The 24,346-nt window shown below is 40.1% G+C and overlaps 1 protein-coding gene across 1 annotated transcript in view; it reads right to left on the bottom strand.

The window, feature by feature from the left end:
* Positions 1-24,346, bottom strand: part of LOC144590991 (TALPID3 protein-like) — a gene marked incomplete at both ends in the record, with an annotated part of 74,924 nt that overhangs the window by 40,152 nt on the left and 10,426 nt on the right. The window contains 3 exons of the mRNA XM_078395340.1: positions 9,412-9,638; positions 23,498-23,563; positions 23,712-23,750. Coding sequence (XP_078251466.1) covers positions 9,412-9,638; positions 23,498-23,563; positions 23,712-23,750 — 332 coding nt within the window. The remainder of the gene's footprint in view (positions 1-9,411; positions 9,639-23,497; positions 23,564-23,711; positions 23,751-24,346) is intronic.

Below are 24,346 nucleotides of genomic sequence, written 5' to 3'. Positions count from 1 at the left end.
TCTTGTTTGGCAATACAGTGGTGCCTCTGACCCAGCCGTGATCTCACTAAACCAGACAAGTCACTTGAATCGGTTTCACCCTTCCCAAATATTAGTTTAGGATGAGATCTGATCTGGTGTTTGTCCTTGTTCTCTTCTTTTTACTGTAGCATTCATTTGACAATTCCAAGAAGTAAACTGATGACTGAGCAGTGTTCCAAACCTGTGCAATTCCACACATTCTTCATCTGGTCTATGTTTTCAGTGGTCCACAGAACAAACCCACATATTAGCAGGTTTGAACAGAATTTATACTTGTATTCATATTTTTCCCCTGTGCAGTGAACCACATACAATTGAAGGCAGTGGAACTATTTAAAATTTCGGGAATGTGACCCAATAACTTAGCAGCATACTTTGGTGTTAATTGTTTTTTAAGCAGTAAGCTTTGTCATGTTCATCATTAACCTGAAGAATTTCTGGAATTAAACTGTTACAATCAAATGGGAAAACTGACATCATCCATGGTAAAAAAAAACAAAGTGCTGAACTAACTCTGCAGGGTCAGGCATCATCTCTGGAATACATGGATAGGTGACGTTCAGGTCACCTCACCATGTACTCGAATCGTCACCTATCCATGTCTTCCGGAGTTACTGCCTGACCAACTGAGTTATTCCAAGACTTTGTGGGGGTTTTTTTGTAAACCAACATCTGCAGTTTCTTTGGTCTACATTTTAGCAGCTAAGGTATCTTCCAAAAACTAGCAGCAGGACTTGTATAAATAAATTCTTACAAGTCAAAATGACCCATTTGAAATATTGCATATGCGCAGCAATAAACTAGTCTGGCCAGTAAAAAAAAATTACAATATATTGCCATAAACTTTCTTGTTCAGGAAAGAATTTAAGGTTACTGCACTTTGTACTGCAGAATAAATCTTTGATCTATTCTTGACAGTCCAAACTAATATTTTCTCAGGAATGTATTTGAACTCCAACATTAAGCCAATTGAAGCCATTATGGTTTCTGTGGCAGATGTGAAAAATTGCTAGGTGGCTTGTTCAATTAATTATATTGACCTGATGCTCTTCGTGGACCTTCTTAAGTTCAGTCTCAGCACCGGCTGCTAAGGCATGGTATTTTTCCATTTCACTACGTCGACAGTTATTTAGGATTCTATCTAGGATGTAGCTGAGCCGAGGGTTGCTAAGCAACGGTTTTAAGCAGGAGATAAAAATGGGAACACTGTGCATGCGAGCACAGCTTCCTTTGATGACCAATATGGCTGAGTATCTATTCCAAATACAATCTATGAGGAAGGTTTGATTTGTGAAAAAGCAGCAGTGCTTCAGTAAATTATGTGGGCATTCATTTCAAACACTATAATTTGTCTGATAAGGATTTTACCCCAAATCTAATTTTACATCACCCAGCATATGTCTAATCAAAAGAAATTAAAGTTAATATGGAAATGAAGTGATTTATCAACAACTTTTAGCATAAAGATGAAACTTTAAAAATAATCAAGCATCAGTCATTTGATTTGTAAAAATGTTCACTACATTTTAATAGATACAACAGTGTCATTTCTATGTTTTTCTATAATCCTTAAAGCTACCCAGAAATGCTACAGTAAACAGCCAGTGAAAATCAAACATCATCAGCTGGGTACAATCTGTCATTCAATTTTTGAGAGGTGATACATTTTCGTAGGCAGTGCCTGGTTTCTGTTGACTTATTCTTCACGGCAATGTGGCCAAACTCTTAAGTGCAGCAGAGAGACAAGGCTAAAATAATTAGATGTTTACTTGAATCTTTACTCCCCCCCCCCCCCCCTCCCCAGGTAAAATGGGGACATAGGTTTAGGTTTATTGTCATGTGTATCAAGGCACAGTAAAAAGCCTTGTTTTGCATGTTATCTAATCAGATCAAATAATACCATACATAGATACAATCAAGCCGAACTGAAGTACAATAGGTAGAGCAAAAGAATGCAGTATAAAGTTCTCAGGAACAGTTCCAGAGAAAAGGTCCAATGTCCACAGTGTGGTAGAGGTAAATCAGACAGCATCCAAGTTAGTGGAATTACACTTTTTGTGTCTATCTTTAGTGGAATGACCATTCAGAAGCCTGATAACAGAGGGGAAGAGGCTGTTCCTGAGTCTCGTGCGAGCTTTCAAGCTTCTGTATCTTCTTCTGACGGGAGCGGGAAGTAGAAGGAATAAGTGAGGTGGGGCATGTCTTTGATTATGTTGCAGCTAAAGAGTAAAGACCATATAATAGAGTCATGCAATTAGGTAAACAGAGTATTTATCAAGTTCAATTTTAACATAATCTTCAAAATTTAATTCTGAATGCAGTAGAAACAGCTAAAAAGAAGAAAAAAGCATAAAATTAGAAAAACAAGCTGATCTTACTAACTCTACTTATCTGGAAAGATAGTGGCAATAGTTCCAAAACATTTTATTGCTCTCAGTTTGAATATTTAATGCAACCTTTCCAAGTATAAAATTGGCCATTGACATAGACAATGTCTCTCGCATTCAGGCACAAAACATAGGCCTCCCGTTATAGAACCACTTATCTATCAAAGAGAAATCAATGAAAAAGATAAATGCATGATGAAACCTACTGGGTCATCCTTTCCAAAATTTATTTTCTGACCTGACTTTAAAACTATCTGCAAACTCTCTATTCCTTTTAATTTGATATATTAAATCATATCAGCAAATATTTTTTTGAGAATGATGCACCCTACGGACACCAGTTGCAACATTTTTTCCTTCCTCAGTCGTCTATTGACTGCTCAACTGATAATCAAGATGATATAATACAATTACATCACACAGGACAGAGAGAACTTACTTCTGTGCAACCTCAAAATTTCAAGCACAATGCTGGATCACTTCATCTTTGTGTAAAGATTTCGAAATGCCTTAAAAGGGAGTCATTAGTTAGGGAATGGATCCATTGTAATCCGTTTCAAAGCAGGAAATACCTAGCTGAAGAAAAATTGCCCCAAATTGCATGTAAACGATAGACGTTATGTACTGGGGATCTCCAAGCAGATATTGGAACCCTCGATAGATAAAGCAGATATTGGAACCAAAATATAATGGTTGATTGTATATGCTTTGATTCAAAGTCAGATTAATTCCAAGTACATAAATCCTGCACTCCATCGGAATAAAAAAAATTACAGGGGTGTCAATAACACGTAGCACATCTTCTGTCTCTTTATAATAATCTCTTACAAACACTGGCATTCACATTGCTATTCAAAAAGCAGAAACACCAGAAATCATTTTACATAAATTATATGATCCATATTAGTGATTCACATCATGATGTGCTTTGCTCTTCTACATAATCCCAACCATTCCAAGGTTCAATCATCAAAGATTCATGAATGTGTGAATAGTTGTGAATAGTTTTTAAAAAGTCTATTTTGCCTACTATTCGGTACATAAAAATTCTGATTTTCCAATTAAAAGTCTTTGCAATATCCACCCAGATCAGTGAAGGCATCTTCTCATAACTCGCTTGCGGAGGTCTGAGTGGAATCTAGCCAGTTTATGATGTCAATCAGGTAGCAATTGTTGGAAACTGAATAAAGTTAAACTTTTCCATTAATTATTTTTGTGCCAGCAACATTTTGCTATTAGTCCTTACAGTATTTACCCATGATTGGATAGATGCCTTGAAATGTAGTAGTTATTTAGTTTCCATCTTCCATCATTTCTACTTCACTTTTACTGTCACTACAAAAGCTGTATAAAAATTACTGAAGTTACTGGATATTACTCAGAAGGCAGAATTGAGAATAAAATGCCCAGCAATAAAGTTAAGTAGCAAGAGTTCCATGATCTGTATATCGTTGGATATCACTATCGTATGGGTGCTATTTATACGTGCTGTTAAAACGTTGTTAATTTTTGCATTCTTTCCTTACCATCTGTTTTACCACATCTTTACATAATGATAGGACACTCAAGCCTGCCACCCCACCTTTTAAAACATATAGGACAAAGCAGGTATCACCTTGAGAGAAAAGAAGCAGCAATGAATGATGCCACATTGTGGAACATAATCAAGGACTCAGCCAATTACACCCATGTTCATCCTGAGAATTATATTCCTCACTCTGGTAGCTTTCTCTTCACTCCACCTTTCGTATTTGACATTGGCTAGATTGTATTCATGTACAATATTATCTGATTTGATTGGATAGCACGCAAGCAAAAGCTTTTCACTGTATGTCAGTGCGTCTGGCAATATTAAACCTAAACCTAAACCAGTGAATTATTGGGGGTTAATTTTACCTGCATTTGACAATGTCAATGCCAATAAGATTTTGCATTCCAAGCAAACATAATAGAATATTAGAATAACAGTTTTTGCTGTGGTGTAATACTTAAACTCCTGCAGGCCAGTTGAATCCAATAGCAACATATTAGCTTCTGTTTACAAATAATAGTCTCACAATGGTGTTCAATAAGTTAAGATCTCAGAATGAACATTGCAATTACCACCTGTTAGCAGAACTTCCATTTTGTTGGTTAGCTACAACAAAGGATAGGGGACACAGATGAAGATCTTATAAAAGCACGTCTCAAAAAAACACCAATGTTTAATGGCCATGTTTAACAGGTTAATAGGAAGGATCTTGTGAAGGATCTTGTAAACAAGCTATTTAGGAAAAACTCTCCTGGCACACATGCACTCTTTCATTTGGCAACAATGATGAGTGGTTGAATGACCTTTAAGTTTCAGCTTGTCAAACAAAGCAGTTTCTTTTAATGAACAGCAACATAGTGAAGATGGTGACTCGATTCTAACCTCTTTTCTTAACATCTACAGCAACTGGTATCCTCAATGAATGTTTTGGGTTTACTGTAAATCTTGCGAAACAATTTGTTGCAAATTGAATAATTCTTTATGAACCTAACTCCCTCGACGTTAGTTTGATCAAGAACACAACTCCTGTGGCTGGTTGCAAATCGTGTCATGTCACACTTCCAATAATTTTCATTTATTCTGCTCTTTTCTTTTTAGACATTCCAAAGAAAGGCATAAATGAAAATTGTTGTCTCTCCTGTGAAGAAAGGCAACGGAGGTGTGACTGAAGATTTTGTCAGAGGTACACTTGAAGGGGGATCTTGAGGACGGGGGAAAGAAGAGGTTAAAGGGATAGATTTTCTGAGTGGGAATATGAAAACATGATGGCAATAGCTCGTAGAGAATGGCAATAGCAGATAGAAAATCGTCATAAAATGAAATCACAGGTGATCCATTTTACTTCCTAAGAATAAATGAAATAATGACTTAGTCATGTGGACAAAGTGCGCTATAGTGCGCAAAGTAGTGTAAAATCCCCAAAGATTTTTATGTGGGGCCACAAGCACCCAGGCCTGCAAGAAGTGCTTTCTTCATTTCTGGGGAAATTTATACTATTCTAATTTTAAAATAGTGACAGTGGTGGAGAGTTAGATTTAGGTCTTAGGACTAAAACCTCTGTCCCACTTAGGCGATTTTTTAGGCGACTACAGGCGACTAGGCTGTCGCCACATGGTCGCCGGGGTGTCGCCTGTATGGTCGTGAGTCCTCTCCAAAGAGTCGTAGCGTCTTTCTGGTCGCCGCTGGATTTTCAGAATGTTGAAAGATTTTCGGCGACATTGGGTTTGATGCCAATGAGCGTAGCTTGATGTCTTCTGACGTAGGTGCTGTCGTAGGTTGTTGCCAGGTGATGTAGGTTGTCGCCGGTGTTGACTTCGGTGAATTCCATTGACAACTACCTCCATCAACCTACGTCAACCGGCAACAGGTACCGGCGTCAAAACCGGAGGCCAAAATGATGTGAAATATCTTCAGTTGTTGCCAACAGGGTCGTAGCTTGTCGCGGGTGGACGTAGTTTGACTCCGGTTGTCGTAGGTTGTCGCCTGTGTGGTCGTAGATTGTCGTAAGTGCAGTCGTAGGTGGACGTCCTACTCGCGACGATTGGGTCGCCGGTTGTCGCTAGCTTCTTGTAGCTTGACGTCGACTAGGTGGTAGGTTGTTGTAGCTCATCGTAGACATTGTCATAGGGGGGGTCCAGTCGCCAGTTTTTCGGCGGCCTGCTACGACTATGACAGTCGCCGGCAGTCACCTAAAAAATTTGCCTAAGTGGGACAGGCCCTTAAAGGAATCAAGGGGTATGGGGGATAAAGCAGGAATGGAGTACTGATTCCAGATGATCAGCCATGATCATATTGAATGGCGGTGCTGGCTTGAAGGGCTGAATGGCCTACTCCTGCACCTATTTTTCTATGTTTCTATGTTTCTCCCTCTGGTTGTCTACAACATGCAGTATCTTACACAATCTGGTGCCACATCATGACCATCAAGCCCTGGAATTACAAATTCTAAAAACTGTTTTCTCTGGAGTGCTGGAGTTTGAGGAAAGGCATGATAGAAGTATCTGAAATTATGAGAGGCATAGATAGACAGTCAGAATCTTCCTCCCAGGAGAAAATGTCAAAGTCTGGAGGGCAAAGCTTTGAGGTGAAAGTGGCAAAGTTTAAAGAAGATGTGTGGAACAAGTTTATTTTTTACACAGAGGATAAAGCTATAGCTATAGCTTCCTACTGCTATAGTTCAGGTCTCCCCTCAGATTGCAGCACCCCAGAGAAAACATGTGTGGTCTCACCAACGATTTGTACAATTGTAACATGAGGTTCCAACTCGAATACTCAGTGCCTAGACCGATGAAGGCAAGTGTGTCAAAGACTTCTTCCCCAGCCTTTTCTACCTGTGTTGAGACTTTTAAGGAACTACTAGACCAAGTGGACCAGTTGGGACCAAACCTTTCCTGCATTGGTGCAGCACCCTCTCCTCCTCCCCCAACCCCTCAACCCCCTTCCTCCCTCCCCCTCCTTCCCTAGGAGATAGATTTAAACTTTAAAATGTGAATAATGTAAAATATAACACTGATTTCAATGAAACCTCTTCCATTAGCATCAAAGGGACGACGGTGAGTAAGGAGGGCCTAAAATTGACGCGCTATCGTGTACTGTTTTGGCTGTCGTTCAGGAACAGACAGACAAACAAACAAACAAACAAACAAACAAGAGTTTTAGTATATAGATGTGCCTGCACCCCTCAGGGTCTCTGTTCTACAGCATTCCCCAGGATCCTACCCTTTACTATGTAAGTCTTGCCTTGGTTCAACTTTTGAAAGTGCACTGTCAGAGATCAATTGTATTTGCTATGTATTCTCCAGTTCCCTCTGTAATCTTAGATAACATTCTTCATTGTTCATTACCACTGATTCTGGTGTCAACCACAAACTTATTAACTATATCAACAAATTTGTCACCCAAATTGTGATTATAGATTACAAACAGGTTATTCCAGCATTGATCCCTGCAGCACATCACTGGTCACAGGCCCCCAATCTAAATAACAATCCTCCCCTATTACCCTGACTCCTTCCACAAAGCCAATTTTGTATCCAGTAAACTATCTCACTCTGGATCCCATTTGATCTTCAGGACTAGCCTACCATGGGACACCTCAAAGGTCTCGCTAAAGTCTATTATAGGTGTTATATGTTGAAAATTATGGTTCAAGCAATTAACGTTTTGGTCTTAACATTGGTAGTAAAAGCAGCTGCAGAAAATGACATTATATGGTTTGTGCAAATTAAGGTACTGTCACTTTACAATGATCTTTAGCAATTGTGACATACCAAATTACCAGAATATTCACATGTATTTCCGAATTATTGATATCTGCCAATGTTTGGCTCTACTGATGCTTGCCACGGTTGGAGCCCATTTTGAAATTCTCAACAATTATGTTCCATTTAATTTTTGACATCATGACATTAGTATCCTCATCCCACTCTCCCACCTATTCTCACTTTATTTACTTTGACTGGTTCAATACTGCCAATGTTCTTATCCCCTCTGGTGAGCTGCTTTTGGTTTGAGTGTTTATCCACTTCTATTGGACAAAAAGACTGCCGACATCTTACCTTATGAAAATTGCCACATCTACTCACACATGGACAAGTGGAGAAGTGTTTCATGTAATCAGCAGTGCCTGTAATTTTAGTCCTGATGCCTATCCAGTTCGAGCTACTGAAGAACGTGCATCTGGAAATCATATATACTTTGTTTTTAATATTGAATAGCTTGACAACTCTTAAAATCCTCGTGAACACTGAATGAATGTTTAGTTGGTGATAAATATCACCAAGATATGTACGTATGTAATGCAACATGTCGAATCACTAAAGACACAAGGAACTGCAGATGTTGGAATCTTGAGCAAAACATGAAGTGTTAATTCCACACACTCCAAAACATCACTGAGTAAACATTCATTCAATGTTCACAAGGATTTTGAGAGTTGCCAGGCAATCCAATATTAAAGACAAAGTATATAAGATTTCAAGATGCACATTCTTCAGTAGCTGGAACTGGATAAACATCAGGACTAAAAATGGAGGTCGTGCAGAATCTGTGGAGCAATGGATAGGTGATGTTTCGAGGTTGGGACCAGCCTGATTCCCTCCACAGATGCTACCTGTCCTGCTAAGTTATTCCAACACATTGTGTTTTGATGTTGAAATATTAACTTTACTGGCAATGTATCTGAATTTCAACTCAACAATGAAAATGATGACAAAAGTATCAGTCTGCTTTTGTTAAGAGATTTTGTGAAGAAGTTATCAGAATTAGCATGAGGGAGGTTGTCTAAGTTTCAATGCACATGTCTGTTAAAACATGTAATCACCTACCAATACAAGTCTTACAAGAAAACAGAGGGGGGATTTTAATGCCATAGAAAATACATTATCAAATATTTAAAACCATGATCCAAACCTAACAATTTGAAGTTTAACAGGTGTAATGTGGAGGAGGTGGCCAAATAACTAAATCTTGAGTGGTTGCTCGTAACTTTAATCCAGTAATGGCATGGTGTACCTCCAATTTAAAGCAGCATTTGGTTTTAATGTCACTGATATGGTTTCACCAGGCTTGGGAATTCCAACCACTGAAGGAAGAAAACAATTGCTGGAAGCATCAGGTAAATAATTGTCCAGCATTGCCTATGGGCTTGGAAGAACAGCAGTGCTGTCTCTGGCCAGTCAATCTATTATGTTACATTGGTTACAATGCTTGATTGGGTTTCACGGATAAGCACAATCTGTCGCCAATGTAGTAGGAGTTTCAACTGTCATCGCTGTAATGAAGATGAATTTAGGGCAGAGTTAGAGACGAATAATTAGAAAAAAGCTCCCAAGTAGTCACATGGATCAACAATGTATCTTTCAAATCTATAGCCGATTTGGGGAAGAAGAACAACAACAGCACACAAAATATTCTCCCCGATAAAGCATCAATATTACACTGCTCCAAGACATCACATTGTTAGTTCCATACCTGTTTGCAGTTAAGGAATCAATTACTGAATATAAAGAAGCACTGTCCTTTGCTCTAACAATTGCTTCAAGATTTTCTTCAATGAATTTCTTATTCAGTTGCACCTCACGCAAAATTCTTTCAGCATCTTCAAACATTGATTTTGGTGCTTTTACTGACTCAATCAGTGAAGGCTTCTGTGAGCATCTAGTCTCGGTCCCTTTGGCGATGAGGGTAGGTTGCCTGAGCTGAAAATTAAAAGATTTTAGATTATCCTACGAGGGTCAAAAATTGAAGTAGAAATAAAAGATGAAACTTACATATTCGACAAAATATCAAATGTGTTCATATCTCTCTTAAATTTATGGACTTCTACTTTTAAAATATCAACTATGCTTAAAGAAGAAGAAATGTTGCAGCTTTGCTTTCTGTGATGACTTAAACTGGTGTAAAACTAATGACGTAAATGCCACTGTTAATCATCTGCATGCTAAAACTGCACTTTACTTTTTATTGAACAATATGTCTTTGGAAAATCAGAAATGAATAATTTGAAATAAAAACAAAGAATGCTAGAAACACTCAGAAGGTCAGGCAGTATCAGAAAGGGAAACAGGTAATTTTTCCGGTTAAAGACCCATTTTAGACAAGCAAAACAGGATAACAGCAAAGAATAGCAATGGGGCATATGCAAGCTGTCAGAATGAGCAGCCAAGTGGCAGAAGAAACTGAATCATTTAATTGTGGACCTTGCACTTTTTTAAAATCGGGACTTTCTTTGTAACTGTAACACTATCATGCTGCAACACTATCTTCTGCTCTGGTATTTTTCTCTTTGCACTATTTGTTCTACTTGCATATGTCTTGATTTTACTCACATCTCATTTGATTTGACTGGATAGCATGCAAACAAAGCTTTTTGTGGTATTTTGATACACATAACAATAAAAAAATCAATATCTATATCATGACAGAATCCAGGTTTACAAGCACAATTCTGAATGTGTTCAAGAATGGACGGTCCTGGCTGTGTAAATGCATAAACCTTTGAACATAGTAATAAAGTAGAAAAAACGAGCCACCACCTCCGAGCAGCCGGATTACAGGCAGGAAATTTTTTCCCAATGTTGGGGGAGTCCAGAACCAGGGGCCACAGTCTAAGAATATAGGGGAGGCCAAAACTGGGGTGAGAAATTGAGTTGTGAATTTGTGGAATTCTCTGCCACAGAAGGCAGTGGAGGCCAATTCATTGGATGAATTTAAAAGATGGTTAGATAGAGCTCTAGGGGCTAGTGGAATCAGGGGATATGGGGAGAAGGCAGGTACAGGTTACTGATTGTGGATGATCAGCCATGATCACAATGAATGGTGGTGCTGGCTCGAAGGGCCAAATGACCTCCTCCTGCACCTATTTTATATGTTTCCATGTTTCTAAATTTTGAGAGGGCACCAAATAAAGTATAGAGGATCTTTTTGTTGATAGACGGAAAACATACAAAATCAAATAGGCAATGTTAATCCTATTGATTGAGCACAACTGGAGTACAGTGTCGAATTCTGGCCACCTTATTTTGGAAAGAATGCAATGATTCCAGAGTGGGAGCAAAAAAGACTTGCATGAATGGTTCCTTGAACGAGGGGTTTCAGCTGCTTCTTACACTGGAAGTTGGGATTGTTCTCCTTCAAGCCAAAATTGAGAGTATAATTGATAATGTAGGAAGATGAACACATTTAGTGAGTGCCTTGGACTTTCCAAAGGAAACTGAAGGGTCCTTGAGGGAAAATATTCCATGGACATACAGGGAAAGCGCTGGGGAATGAGATTGATTGGTTTGTAAAGAGCTGAGGTGGACACAATGAGTCAAATGACTTCCTTCTGTGCCAAAAGATTATATAATTCTAACTTTAATCCCACCTTTAGGTTGCAATTCTGCAGGCAAGGTGGTACTTCGGTGTTGTATTAGCTACACAAAACTATATTTCAAACCCTCCATAAAAGGTTAAACATGTGAAAAGTCATAATGAAAATCCTAAAACATTTTATAGGTATGTTATAGGCAAGGGGAATCCCATTCGATACCAAAGGGCTAATCTGTGCATGGTGCCACAGGATGTTGGTGACATCTTAAATGAATATTTCTTATTTGTAACAGCGAGAAGTGCAATGTCGTTGAATAATCAGGGATGATGACATTTTCGCTATCATAAAAAATATATATTATATTCTTAGAATGCTTTAAAGTGGATTAATCACCATCACCCTTGCCTGATTAGAGACATCTCAGGCTGCTTTGGAAGGCAATGGTGGAGATTGCTGGGATCCTGACCAAAATCTTCTTTGGTCAAGTTGAGATGAGGACAGCAAATGTGGCATCTTCATTCATGAAGGGCAGCAGAAATAAACACGGTAAATGCAAGCCTGGGTCTCAAGTCAATGGTAGTAAAATTACTTGAAGTTATTTGGAGGTCCAGGATTAATCTACACTTGGAAAAGTGGGGAGAAATCAAAGATAGTCATATTGCTTTGTTATTGTTGTCTGACCAATTTGATTACAAATTTCAGAGGTAACAAGTGTATTGATGAGGGCAGTGCAGTTGATGTAGTTTACGAGGACCAGTAAGATCTTAAACATGGTCTTACAGGGGAAGTTAGTCATAAAGAGTGACCAAAAAGTTTGCCCATGAGATCCAAATTAAGTTGGCAAATTAGGTATCAAAATGGCTTGTTAATATAAGACTAAGGGTGATGGTGGAGAGTGCTTTCATGATTGGAAACTTGTGACCAGTGGTGGAATAGAGGGATCTGTCACCAAAAAGTAGAAAGCTACAGACTAAATATCAGTACATGAGATTAGTACAATAGACAATAGGTGCAGGAGTAGGCCATTCGGCCCTTCGCGCCAGCACCGCCATTCACTGTGATCATGGCTGATCATCCACAATCAGTTCGCGGTTTCTGCCTTCTCCCCATATCCCTTGACTCCGCCGTCTTTAAGAGCTCTATCAAACTCTCTCTTGAAAGCATCCAGAGAATTGGCCTCCACTGCCTTCTGAGGCAGAGAATTCCACAGATTCACAACCTTCTGGGTGAAATAGCTCTTCCACATCTCCATTCTAAATGGCCTACCCCTAATTCTTAAACTGTGGCCCCAGGTTCTGGACTCCCCCAACATCAGGAACATGTTTCCTGCCTCTAGCATGTCCAATCCCTTAATAATCTTATATGTTTCAATAAGATCCCCTCTCATCCTTCTAAATTCTAGTGTCTACAAGCCCAGTCACTATTTTCTTTAAACATATGACATTCCCGCCATCTCGAGAATTAACCTCGTGAACCTACGCTGCACTCCCTCAATAGCAAGATTGTCCTTCCTCAGATTTGGAGACCAAAACTGCACACAATACTCCAGGTGTGGTCTCACTAGTGCCCTGTACAACTGCAGAAGGATGACATGAATGTGATGGGCCGAAAGCTTCCTTCTGTGCTGCATGACATTATGACTCTGACTATTGCAATCGTGTTCAATACTGCTGAGAAAAGCACCTTTTAAAACAGAATGAGAGAAATTATGAATAAGAAGCAAAAGTAGGAAATTAATTTTACAAGCTACAGCAACAACCCAAATCCTGGTCAGGAGTTCCTGACTGTGGCTGTGTCCTTCAGTTCTTGATTCCAAATGTACAGCAATCCTCACTGGATAAAGTGAAATATGTTACTGAACTTGCAGAGATGGAAAGTACAATCAGAAACATGAAAGGGAATAAGTCACCGGGCTTGGAACAGTATCTGATAGAATTCTATAAAAGCAAGACAATATTACTGAAAGCCTTTGCATGGATAAAAGATGATGCCAAATGCTCCAACACAGGTCAGTGAGGGTCTTATTTCAATTCTGGCAAAGGAAGATTTATACACTGTACGCTTGTCATAACTTGGCCCACTGTGCAGCACACACAAACTAGTCTGAGGCTGGCACCAGGCGTATAAAGGAGCCCTGAGAGCAATGAAAGTCAACCAGACAGTTTTGCAGCACCCATGGGAAACAAACTGTCTTGGCAAGGAGAAGGAGAACACAGCAACTAATCTTGATATGACATACTGCTAAATTTCTCCTATTTCGGTCATCTCAAACTAGAATGAGGATTAAAAAAGGTTCAATGTAGAATAATTTATTCTCAATATTTAAAAATGACATCTTTGATTAACCACAAAGATCAAATGAGTGGCTTATGTTAATGGTCGGCATTTCCTTTTATCCTTGAAGCACTGTGCATGTTATGGCTTCTCTTGACAAAATCCAGCCCCATCTGCCTATTCTCTCCTCAAGTTCCTTCGTCTCACAAGAAAACAACCCTCAGTTGTTGTGCACTGTGAGAGCGTCATACTCTTTAAGGAAAACCTTTCGAGCTTCACGTCCTTTGGTGTCAACAGGCAGAAGAGAGTGTCATTCAGAGGTGTGGGAATTCAATGGGAAAAAAAAATGAATGGTAACAAACCAAATCAGGAATAGGAGAATTGGGGAGAGAATATTAGAATTCATTGCGAACAACCCTATTCCAGGCATCCACCGGCCCTATCCCCAAACTCTATCTCTGCTACATTGACGACTGCATCGGTACTACCTCCAGCACCCATGCAGTACTCAAGGACTTCATTAACTTCACTACCAATTTCCATCCTGCACTCAAATTCACTTAGACTGTCTCCGATAACTCCCTCCTCTTTCTTGATCTCACCGTCTCCATCACAGGAGATAGACTATCCACTGACGTCTATTATAAACCCACTGACTCCCACAACTATCTAGTCTACACTTCCTCTCACCCAGCCTCATGGAAAGATTCTATCCCCTACTCCCAATTCCTCTGTCTAAGCCGCATCTGCGCCCAAGAGGAGGTGTTCCATACCTGAACATCTGAGATGTCCTTATTCCTTCGGGAAAGGGGGATCCCCTCTTCTATCATCGATGAGGCCCTCACACTCGTCGCCTCAGTATCCCACAGCTCTGCTCTTGCTCCCCTCCCCCCGTCACAACAGGAACAGAGTTCCCTTAGTCTTCACCTTTCACCCCATCAGCCTTCACAGACAACACATAATACTCTGACATTTTCACCACCTCCAACGGGATCCCACCACAAGTCACATCTTCCCATCTCCACCACTTTCTGCTTTCTGCAGAAACCATTCCCTCCCCAACTCCCTGGTTAACTCATCCCTTCCCACCCAAACCACCCCCTCCCCAGGAACCTTCCCCTGCAACTGCCGTAGATGCAACACCTGTCCCTATACCTCCTCCCTCAACTTTGTCCAGAGACCCCGACAGTCCTTTCAGGTTCACTTGCACCTCCTCCAACCTCATCCATTGTTCCAGGTGTGGACTTTTATATATTGGCAAGACCATGCATAGTCTTGGTGATCACTAAACACCTTTGCTCAGTCCGCCTTGGCCGACATGATTCCCCGGTTGCCAAATCCTTTAACTCTCCTTTCCATTCCCACACTGATCTTTCTGTCCTGGACCTCCTCCATTGTTAGAATGAGGCCAAATGCAAATTGGAGAAATAGTACCTCAAATTTTGCTTGGCAGCTCACAACCCAGCAGCATGAATATTGATTTATTTAACTTCTTGCATCCCCTCCCACTCCTTCCCTCCCCCACCTTAGTCGTTGTACTAGTTTCGCTGTCTTCCTGTTGAGTTTCATTGTATAACTTGTTATCACCTATCCCACAGCCATCAATGGACCGTTGTGGGCTCCACATAGAGTGATACAGCATTGAAATAGGCCTTTTGGCCCAACTCACCCACAACGGCCAACAATGTCCCAGCTGCACTGGTCCCACTTGCTTGCGCTTGGTCCATATCCCTCCAAACCTGTCCTATCCATGTACCTGTCTAATTGTTTCTTAAACGATGGGATAGTCCCAGCCTCAACTACCTCCTCCTTGTTCCATACAACCACCACCTTTTGTGTGAAAAAGTTACCCTTTGGGTTCCTATTAAATCTTTTCCCCTTCACCTTGAACCTATGTCTTCTGGTCCTCGATTCCCTACTTTGGTCCCTACTCTGGGCAAAAGACTATGCATCTACCCGATCTATTCATCTCATGATTTTGTATCCCTATATAAGATCTTCCCTCATCCTCCTGCGCTCCAGGAAATAGAGACCCAGTCTACTCAACCTCCTCCAATAGCTCACTCCCTTTAGTTCTGGCAACATCCTCGTAAATCTTTTCTGAACCCTTTCAAGCTTGATAATATCTTTCCAATAACATGGTGCCCAGAACTAAACACAATATTCGAAATGTGGTCTCACCAACGTCTTTTTCAACTGTAACATGACCTCCCAACTTCTATACTCAATACTCTGACTGATGAAGGCCAAAGTGCCAAAAGCCTTTTTGACCACCTTATTTACCTGCAACTCGAACTTCAAGGAACCATGCACCTGTACTCCTCGATCCCTCTGCTCTACAACACTACCCAGAGGCCTACCATTTACTGTGTAGGTCCTGCCCTTGTTCGACGTCCCAAAATGCAACACCTCATACTTTTCTGTATTAAATTCCATCAACCATTCCTCTGCCCACCTGGCCAATCGATTCAGATCTTGCTGTAATCTTTCTCAACCATCTTCACTATCTGCAAAACCACTAACTTTTGTATCATCAGCAACATTGATGTAGATGACAATTAGTAACAGGCCCAGCAATGAACCCTGAGGCACACCACTCATCGCAGGCCTCCAGTCTGAGAAGCAACCTTCCACCATCACCCTCTGCTTCCTTCCCTGGAGCCAATTTGCTATCCATTCAGCTATGTCTCCTTGGATCCCATGCGATCTAACCTTCCAGAGCAGCCTACCATGCAGAACCTTGTCAAATGCCTTACTGAAGTCCATGTACACAACATCTACAGCTCTGTCCTCATCAACCTTTTTTGGTCACCTTCAAAAAAATCAATCAGATTTGTGAGACACTACCTCCCATGAACAAAACCATCCCTAATCAGTCCTTTCCATTCAAATGCCCATATAACCTATCCCTACAGTAACTTACCAACGACAGATGTTAAGCTCACCGGCCTATAGTTCCCAGCATTTTCCCTGCAGCCCTTCTTGAAAAGAGGCACAACAATTGCCACCCTCCAGTCTTCCGGCACCTCTCCTGGATTTCAGGACGACTCGTAAATTTCAACCAGGGTTCCTGCAATTTCCTCTCTAGTTTCCCGCAATGACCTCGGATATATCTGATCAGGCCCTGGAGATTTGTTTACCTTCAAACACGATAGTACCTTCAGTACATCTTCGACAGTAACCCTGACTGCTCTCAAGACGCTTCCTGTGACTGCTCCAATTTCCTCCGTTCTACTGTCTTTCTCCTCGGTAAATACAGAGGAGAAATACTCATTTAGGACCTTGCCCATCTCCTGTGGCTCCACACAGAGGTGACCGCTTTGATTCCCGAGAGGTCCCATTCTCTCTCGAGTTACCCTTTTCCCCTTTATGTATTTATAAAATCTTTTGGGATTGTCCTTAATGCTACCCACCAGAACGATCTCCTGGCCCCTTTTTGCCTTTCTGATTTCCTTTTTTCGTATACTCCTTAGTTCCCGAAACTCGTCCAGGGGTGCCCTTGATCCCAGCTGCCTATGCCTGTTCCATGCATCCTTCTTGTTTTTGACTAACATCTCAATTTCCCTCGTCAGCCAAACTTCCTTACGTTTGCCTGCTTTGCCCTTCACTCTAATGGGGACGTACACATCGTGAGCTTTCTTCAGTACACTTTTAAAAACATCCCACTTGCCCGATGTTCCTTTCCCCTCAAATAACCTGCTGCAGTCAACTTGAGTGCGACCTTCTTTGATACCCACCTTTCCTTAATCATCGTTACTTTTTGTATATCTCTCATTCATTTGTTCTATACCTTGTCTATATCTCTCGTTTCCCTTCCCCCGACTCTCAATCTGAAGAAGGGACTCGACCCGAAACGTCACCTATTCCTTTTCTCCAGGGATGCTGCCTGACCCGCCAAATTACTCCAGCTTTTTTGTGTCTAGTTAAAGCAAACAACAAGTTGTGGACAATGCTTTAAGATGAAGAAGCATTAACAGGCAAAGGATTGGGTGGAAGAGCTGCTGATACCAGTGATGGCTTGAACACCCGAATGAGAAATATGACTGAAAAGGATACCTTCTTTAATTGGGCAATAAAGATGAAGAAAAGTTCCAGTTAGAGAAAAAGAGAGAATCTATAATTATCAGTTTGAACGTGTCAAGCTAATAAACGTCATACAGACACAAACAACTGCAGATGCTGGAATCTTGAGTAAAACACAAATGCTGGAGTAAACTCAGCAGGTCAGACACCATCTGTGGAAGGGATGGACAGGCAATGTTTTAGGTCGGGACCCTTCTTCAAACTGATCAGATCTAGTCCAAGTTAGAAAGCCAGAAATGTGGCAGGTTGTTTTGAGATATGTATTAGTTTGAAAGGCTAAAATATTGTCCCTCTGAAAAAGTAGAGAATATAATGTGGAGAATGTGAAGCAGTTCAGGGAACTGAAAGGGTTCCATATGGAAGAGCGATTATTTCCTGGGTCTACTGTAAATTCTAATGTTATCCTCACATTGATTGTCGTATAAAATTAATGTAAATGAATTAAAATGAAAAACACATAGAATTTTCCAAGGAAAATATTATTCAAAACCCGAAATAGATAACCAGTTTTATGCCTTTAATATCTATAGTTCTCTCTTGTTCAGGTTGTTTTCATCGGTTGAGAAAATGTAGCAGCATCTTTTGGAAGTAAAATGTTAAAATCTATCAGGTTGGAAAAATAGCTGCTTTGAACAAGGTACAACCTTCATAATGGTTCCTGAGTGAGTGAGTTTTTATTTTCAAACCGAATGAAGCAGTGAAGTGGAAAAACAGTCAGGTCAGAATGGCTGATCAACGCATGTGCCTGACAGAATAGTTGCTAAGCATTCCCACAAAATAAACAATCACAGACTCCATTGGGCTACTAATCAGTGACAAACATAATCAAGGATAGCTCTTACACGTACAACATTTTCCAAACAACACAAATGGCCACAACACATTGGTATGCTTTTGTTTATGTGATATTTCAACTGCTGTGTATACCTTGTTTTGTAGATTTATTTCTCGAAATATTTATTATATTTTCTGGGAAATAATGAATATGAGAATCTGATCTATTTGATGCATTTGCTAATTGTTAGTTCAGCCTGGCCACAATAGATTCAAAAGGCAACAAATGCTTGTTCAGACCATTTGTTTCTCCTGTTTAGTTCAAATGTTTGAATTTTACAGTCTTGTTTGGTTTGTTCTCAGGGCTGCGATCAGTGCAATATTGTCTTATAGACAATAGACAATAGGTGGAGGAGTAGGCCATTCGGTCCTTCGAGCCAGCACCGCCATTCAATGTGATCATGGCTGATCATTCTCAATCAGTACCCCGTTCCTGCTTTCTCCCCATACCCCCTGGCTCCGCTATCCTTAAGAGCTCTATCTAGCTCTCTCTTGAATGTATTCAGAGAATTGGCCTCCACTGCCCTCTGAGGCAGAGAATTCCACAGATTCACAACTCTCTGACTGAAAAAGTTTTTCCTCATCTCTGTTCTAAATGGCCTACCCCTTATTCTTAAACTGTGGCCCCTGGTTCTGGACTCCCCCAACATTGGGAACATGTTTCCTGCCTCTAACGTGTCCAACCCCTTAATAATCTTATACGTTTCGATAAGATCCCCTCTCATCCTTCTAAATTCCAGTGTATACAAGCCTAGTCGCTCCAGTCTTTCAACATATGACAGTCCCGCCATTCTGGGAATTAACCTAGTAAACCTACGCTGCACGCCCTCAATAGCAAGAATATCCTTTCTCAAATTTGGAGACCAAAACTGCACACAGTACTCCAGGTGCGGTCTCACTAGGGACCAGTCTTCAATTCTTCAAGACAAAAGCACTGACAAAAATCAGAAGGGTGCAAGATTTAAGCAGTTAAAACCTGCAGAAGCATAGGAAGAACATCCCACCAAGTAAGCAAAGTTGTCACAAGAAGAATGAACATGAGGTTTTGATGATTAAAAATTAAACTCCACAAGTCATTCCTGCCCCACATACCCAGCTGATGAAGATCCTGTTGTAGTTTTGATAATCTTCTTCGCTGTCTATGATACCACCTATTTTAATGTCATTTGCAAGTTTACGAACCATGCCTTGTACATTCTCATCCAAATAATTGACATAGATGACAAACCATGAGGCCAGTCCGAACTGTGAGGCACACCACGAGTCGACACACCCAAAAAGTAAACTTCCATCATTACTTTCTGCTTCGTACCATCATGCCAATTATGTATCTAATTTGCTAGCTCTCCCTTGTGACCTAATCTTCCAAAGCATGCAGAAACCTATCAAAAGCGTTGAGGAATTCCATCTAGACTACTACCCTACCCTTATAGACTGCCTTGGCTAGTTCTTCAAAAAACTCAATCAATTTTGTGACACGTTCTCCCACCCATACAGCCATGCTGACTATCCCTAATCAATCACTGTATTTCCAATACAAGAAGATTTGTTCCTCAGAAATAATTTATCTACTACAGGTGCCAGGCTTACTGGTCTATTGTTCCCAGGCTTTTCTTTACATCCTTTCTTAATTTAAGGCTCAACATTAGCCACCCTCAAGACCTCCAATTATCACCCTTGGTTAACAATAATGCATATATTTCAGCCAGGGCTCCTGAATTTCTTCTCAGGCGTTCCACTCGGGTATACCTGATCAAGCCCCTGAGATAAATCTACCATCATATGTTTTAAGGTACCCAGCTCCTCTTCTACTGTACCGCAGACTATCTCCAAGACATCCCCACTAACATTCCCAAGTTCCGTCATCTTCGTGTATTTCTCCATGATAAAATCAGAGGCAAGATAATATTAATTGCAAAACCTTGCCCATCTTCAAGCCGCTTCACATCCATCATTCTTCCTCTTCTACAAATTGCCAATGCACCAAAAGATATTGGAGAAGTAGTTTTAAAGGCAGAGATACATTGATTCTTGATTAGTACGGGTATGAAAGGGTTATAGGGAGAAGGCAAGAGACTGGGGTTAGGAGGGAGAGATAGAGCAGCCATGATTGAATGGTGGAGTAGACTTGATGGACTGAATGGCTGAATTCTGCTCCTATCACTAATGACCTTATGACCATTCAATTTTCACAGCATTCAGTAATATTGTTAGTCGTCTGAAGGCTGATGAGTCAGGGGTGAATGCCTGTCCTAGGTTTCCAATTCTTCCACTGCACTCCACAATCCCTCTCCTTTTTTAGGATCCAATTAAAGATGTCAATCCCCTTGGCAATATCAACTTATCAATATCAAATTTGTTCCTTTGTTATTTGCAAAGCTGACAAACTCTCCATCTTTGCAAACTAAGGCAATTTTTTAATGCTTCTATCCCATGATCTTACCTTATCCCCCTGTAAAGACCTTTGGCACACATGTATGCACCAGGTGTATACTTGAAATGAAAAAATGGATGATGGTTATTATTGGAAACAAAGATACAATCATGAAGTGGTCATGAAAGCAAAACATATTTTATCTTTTTCTTTTTTGCATGTCATTTCTAATTAAAGATTTTTGTTATCTCAGTTTAACTGTAACTTCTGCTTCATGTTTTTTTCCAGTTTGTATAAAGCTATCAGATGTTTTCATTCTGCATCAGGTATTTAGGTTGCAGGTTTTTATATGCTCTGTTTTAAGAAGCATAAGCTGATTTTTCATTTACAATTTCATTGTCTTACCACTCAAATGGAATCTTTCCCTTATGTATTACTTTCTAACACAGGCAATTTTCAGGTTTCCACACAGGGTTTTGGATATAACCTTATTGTGCATAAAATGTTATATCTGTCACTGGGCATTTATGACACCTGTAAGCAAAATTATATTTATCTGCTCTATTATGCAAACAACATCAGTTTCTGCATTGCAAAGATAGTGTATTTCTGAATTGCTCACAGTCAATTCTATGGAAGAGAAGTCAGTTACTTGCAAGCAAACTAACTCTCATATTTGATACTGGGCCCAAGTAAATAAAAACTATTTATTTTCGTCAGTTTGAACTTTACTGAAAAAAGTAAAGATATTAGATTTACATTCTGTGACACCAAAATCAGCAACAGCTTCCTCACCGTTTAAACAGTATTAAAGGTATGGTTAAGTTTTAATGTATTTTAGATTTAGCCAAGAAACACAGTGATGAATGCAACTATGGCACTTTATACAGGGTTATTTAAAATATAGTAATGTGAAACTTGGATTTTGAATTTGTATAAACTGCTCGACTAAAGTTTTAGATGCAACTATAATTTATAGTTATCTAAACAGGCCCATCAGCCCAACACATCCATCCATACTGACCATGTTACCTAACCAAGCTATTCGCAATTGCCTGCGACTGGCCCAAATTCCACCAAATCTTTCCTATCCATGTGCCCATCCAAGCATCTTTAAATGTTGTAATTGTACCTGCCTCTACCACTTCCTCTGGCAGCTTGTTCCAATACGCACACCGCTCTCTATATGAAAAAGTTATATTTTGGATCCTTTTTAAATCTTTCCCCTCTCACTTTAAAATTGTGCCCTCTAATTTTAGACTCTCCTAACTTGGGTTAAAGACTGTAGCTATTCATCTTATCAATACTCCTCATGATTTTATATACCTCTGTAAGGTCACCCACAATTTCCTACACTACAGTGAAAAATAACCAAGCCTATCCAGCCTTTCCCTCTAAATCAAACCATCTGCAGCCAGTAACATCTGTAACAGTCATAAACATATTCACACGCTTTCCAGCTTAATATCATCCTTCCTACAGCAGGGTGATCAGACTAGACATTGCTCTAGATGTGGCTCAATCAATGATTGTACAGAGGTAACATGGTGTCTCAACTCCAATATTCAATAATGTGCAGATGCTGGTTCATATCAAAGACAGACACAAAAAGCTGGAATAACTGAGTGGGTCAGGCAGCATCTCTGGAGAAAAGGAATAGGTGACTTTTCGGGTGGTAACCTTTCTTCAGACTGAGAGTCAGGGGATAGGGAAACGTGAGATCTAGATGGTACTTAGGATAAATTAATGGAAGACATGCAGAAAGCAATGATAATCAAAATGTGGAGCCCACAATGGTCCATTGTTAGCTGTGGGATAGGTGATGATGAGTTAATACAGACAGTGGAACTCAACAGGACAACAGTAAAACTAGTACGACTAGGATGGGGGAGGGACGAAGAGAGAAAGGGATTATACGGGATTATGTGGGCCGAGGCAGACTGAGCGAAGACGTTCAGCAAAATGATCGCACATGCGAGTATTGTGTTCAGATTTGGTCACCCTGCTATAGGAAGGATGTTGTTAAACTAGAAAGAGTGCACAAAATATTTTAGGATGAAGCCAGGACTTGAGGCCCGAAGCTATTGCGGGAGGTTGGGCAAGCTTAGAATTGATTCCTTGGAGCACAGGAGGCCTAAGGGTCTTGTAGAGGTATACAAGATCATGAGGGGAATAGATAGGATGAACGCACAGTGTCTTTTACACAGAGGAGTATCAATAATCAGAGGACATTGGTTTTGGACGAGAAGGGAAAGATTTAAAAGGAACCTAATGGACAATTTTTTCCACATAGAGAGCAGTGGGTATATAGAACAAGCTGCCAGAGGAGTTGTTGAGGCAGGTACTATAAAAAAAATTAAAATACATACGGATAGATACCTGGATAGGAATGGTTTAGAGGGTTAAGAGCCAAACACACGCAGATGGGAGTAGTGCGGATGGTCGGCATGGGAAAGTTGGGGCGAAGGGCCTGTTTCCATGCTGTGTGACTCAAGCATACTTATATTTAAAAAAATACGAAAATTCCTCAATCCATTTTTATAGCTCAACATGTGGCATAAAGAAACTAAAATAAACTGGAGAACTACCAATATGAAAAGCAGCAAACCTCAGGGGGGAACAAAGTCAGGACTGAACATAGAGTGGAGATGAACAGTGTAGCGATTTCCATGGCAACTCACCAGATGATATTGCAGAGGCGGTGAGTCAATAGGCTTGCGGCCGCTGTGCTGATTGGCACTCACACTCTATTTGCGAGAAAGGGAATCAAGAGAAGGAATAAGTGAAACACCACTGTATCTTGTGACCCTTTACTGCTATTTTCATTCCTGTCTCAATGTGCTACCAAACAGTTGAAAATACTGTGAATATTTTAAGAAAAATCAGAATGCAAACCTTATTGCCTTCCATGCGAGATTGCCTCTGCTCTGTCTCCTAAAAGTGAAAGCACATTTACAGTTAAGTCTTCTCCAAAACAGAATCATTTTACAGTACTCATCTTGCTTGCTTCTACATTTGACAAAGAAAAACACGAAGACTATGGTCTAGTCATTCTAATTCCTGGCTCTAACAATTAAGGTACTGACAGCAAAACACAAAATGCATACTTTGATTAAAAAATCGGGCTGTAAGGAACAGTCTGAGAAGTCCAACACAGTTCAAACAGCTTACAATAAATAGGCTGCTGTCTGTATGCCACAAATCTCCCTTTCACCTCAAAAAGTAAATAGAAAATTTCCAATTTAATACTTTGAAGCAGTAGCCAACAGACACAGCTAGCATTCAAGTTAATGTCTCAGAAATATCTCAAGGATTTTTTATTAAGTTTGTTTCATGTAGAAAAACCAAACTCAATGAAGCAATTGGAGCCCTCAATGTTTTTGGTTCCCATTACAAAACATTTGCGCTATTTATTATCTCTCACATTATAATCACATTTTGGATTACAAATCCAAATTCATGTAATAATGATTTATTTATATGAAACAAATATTTGTTTTTCAGTTGATTAAGAATAAATTCTCATTTGG

This window comes from Rhinoraja longicauda, unplaced genomic scaffold, assembly GCF_053455715.1.
Source record: "Rhinoraja longicauda isolate Sanriku21f unplaced genomic scaffold, sRhiLon1.1 Scf000451, whole genome shotgun sequence".
NCBI classification, from domain to species: domain Eukaryota; kingdom Metazoa; phylum Chordata; class Chondrichthyes; order Rajiformes; family Arhynchobatidae; genus Rhinoraja; species Rhinoraja longicauda.
This window is presented reverse-complemented; position numbering and strand designations above follow the sequence as displayed.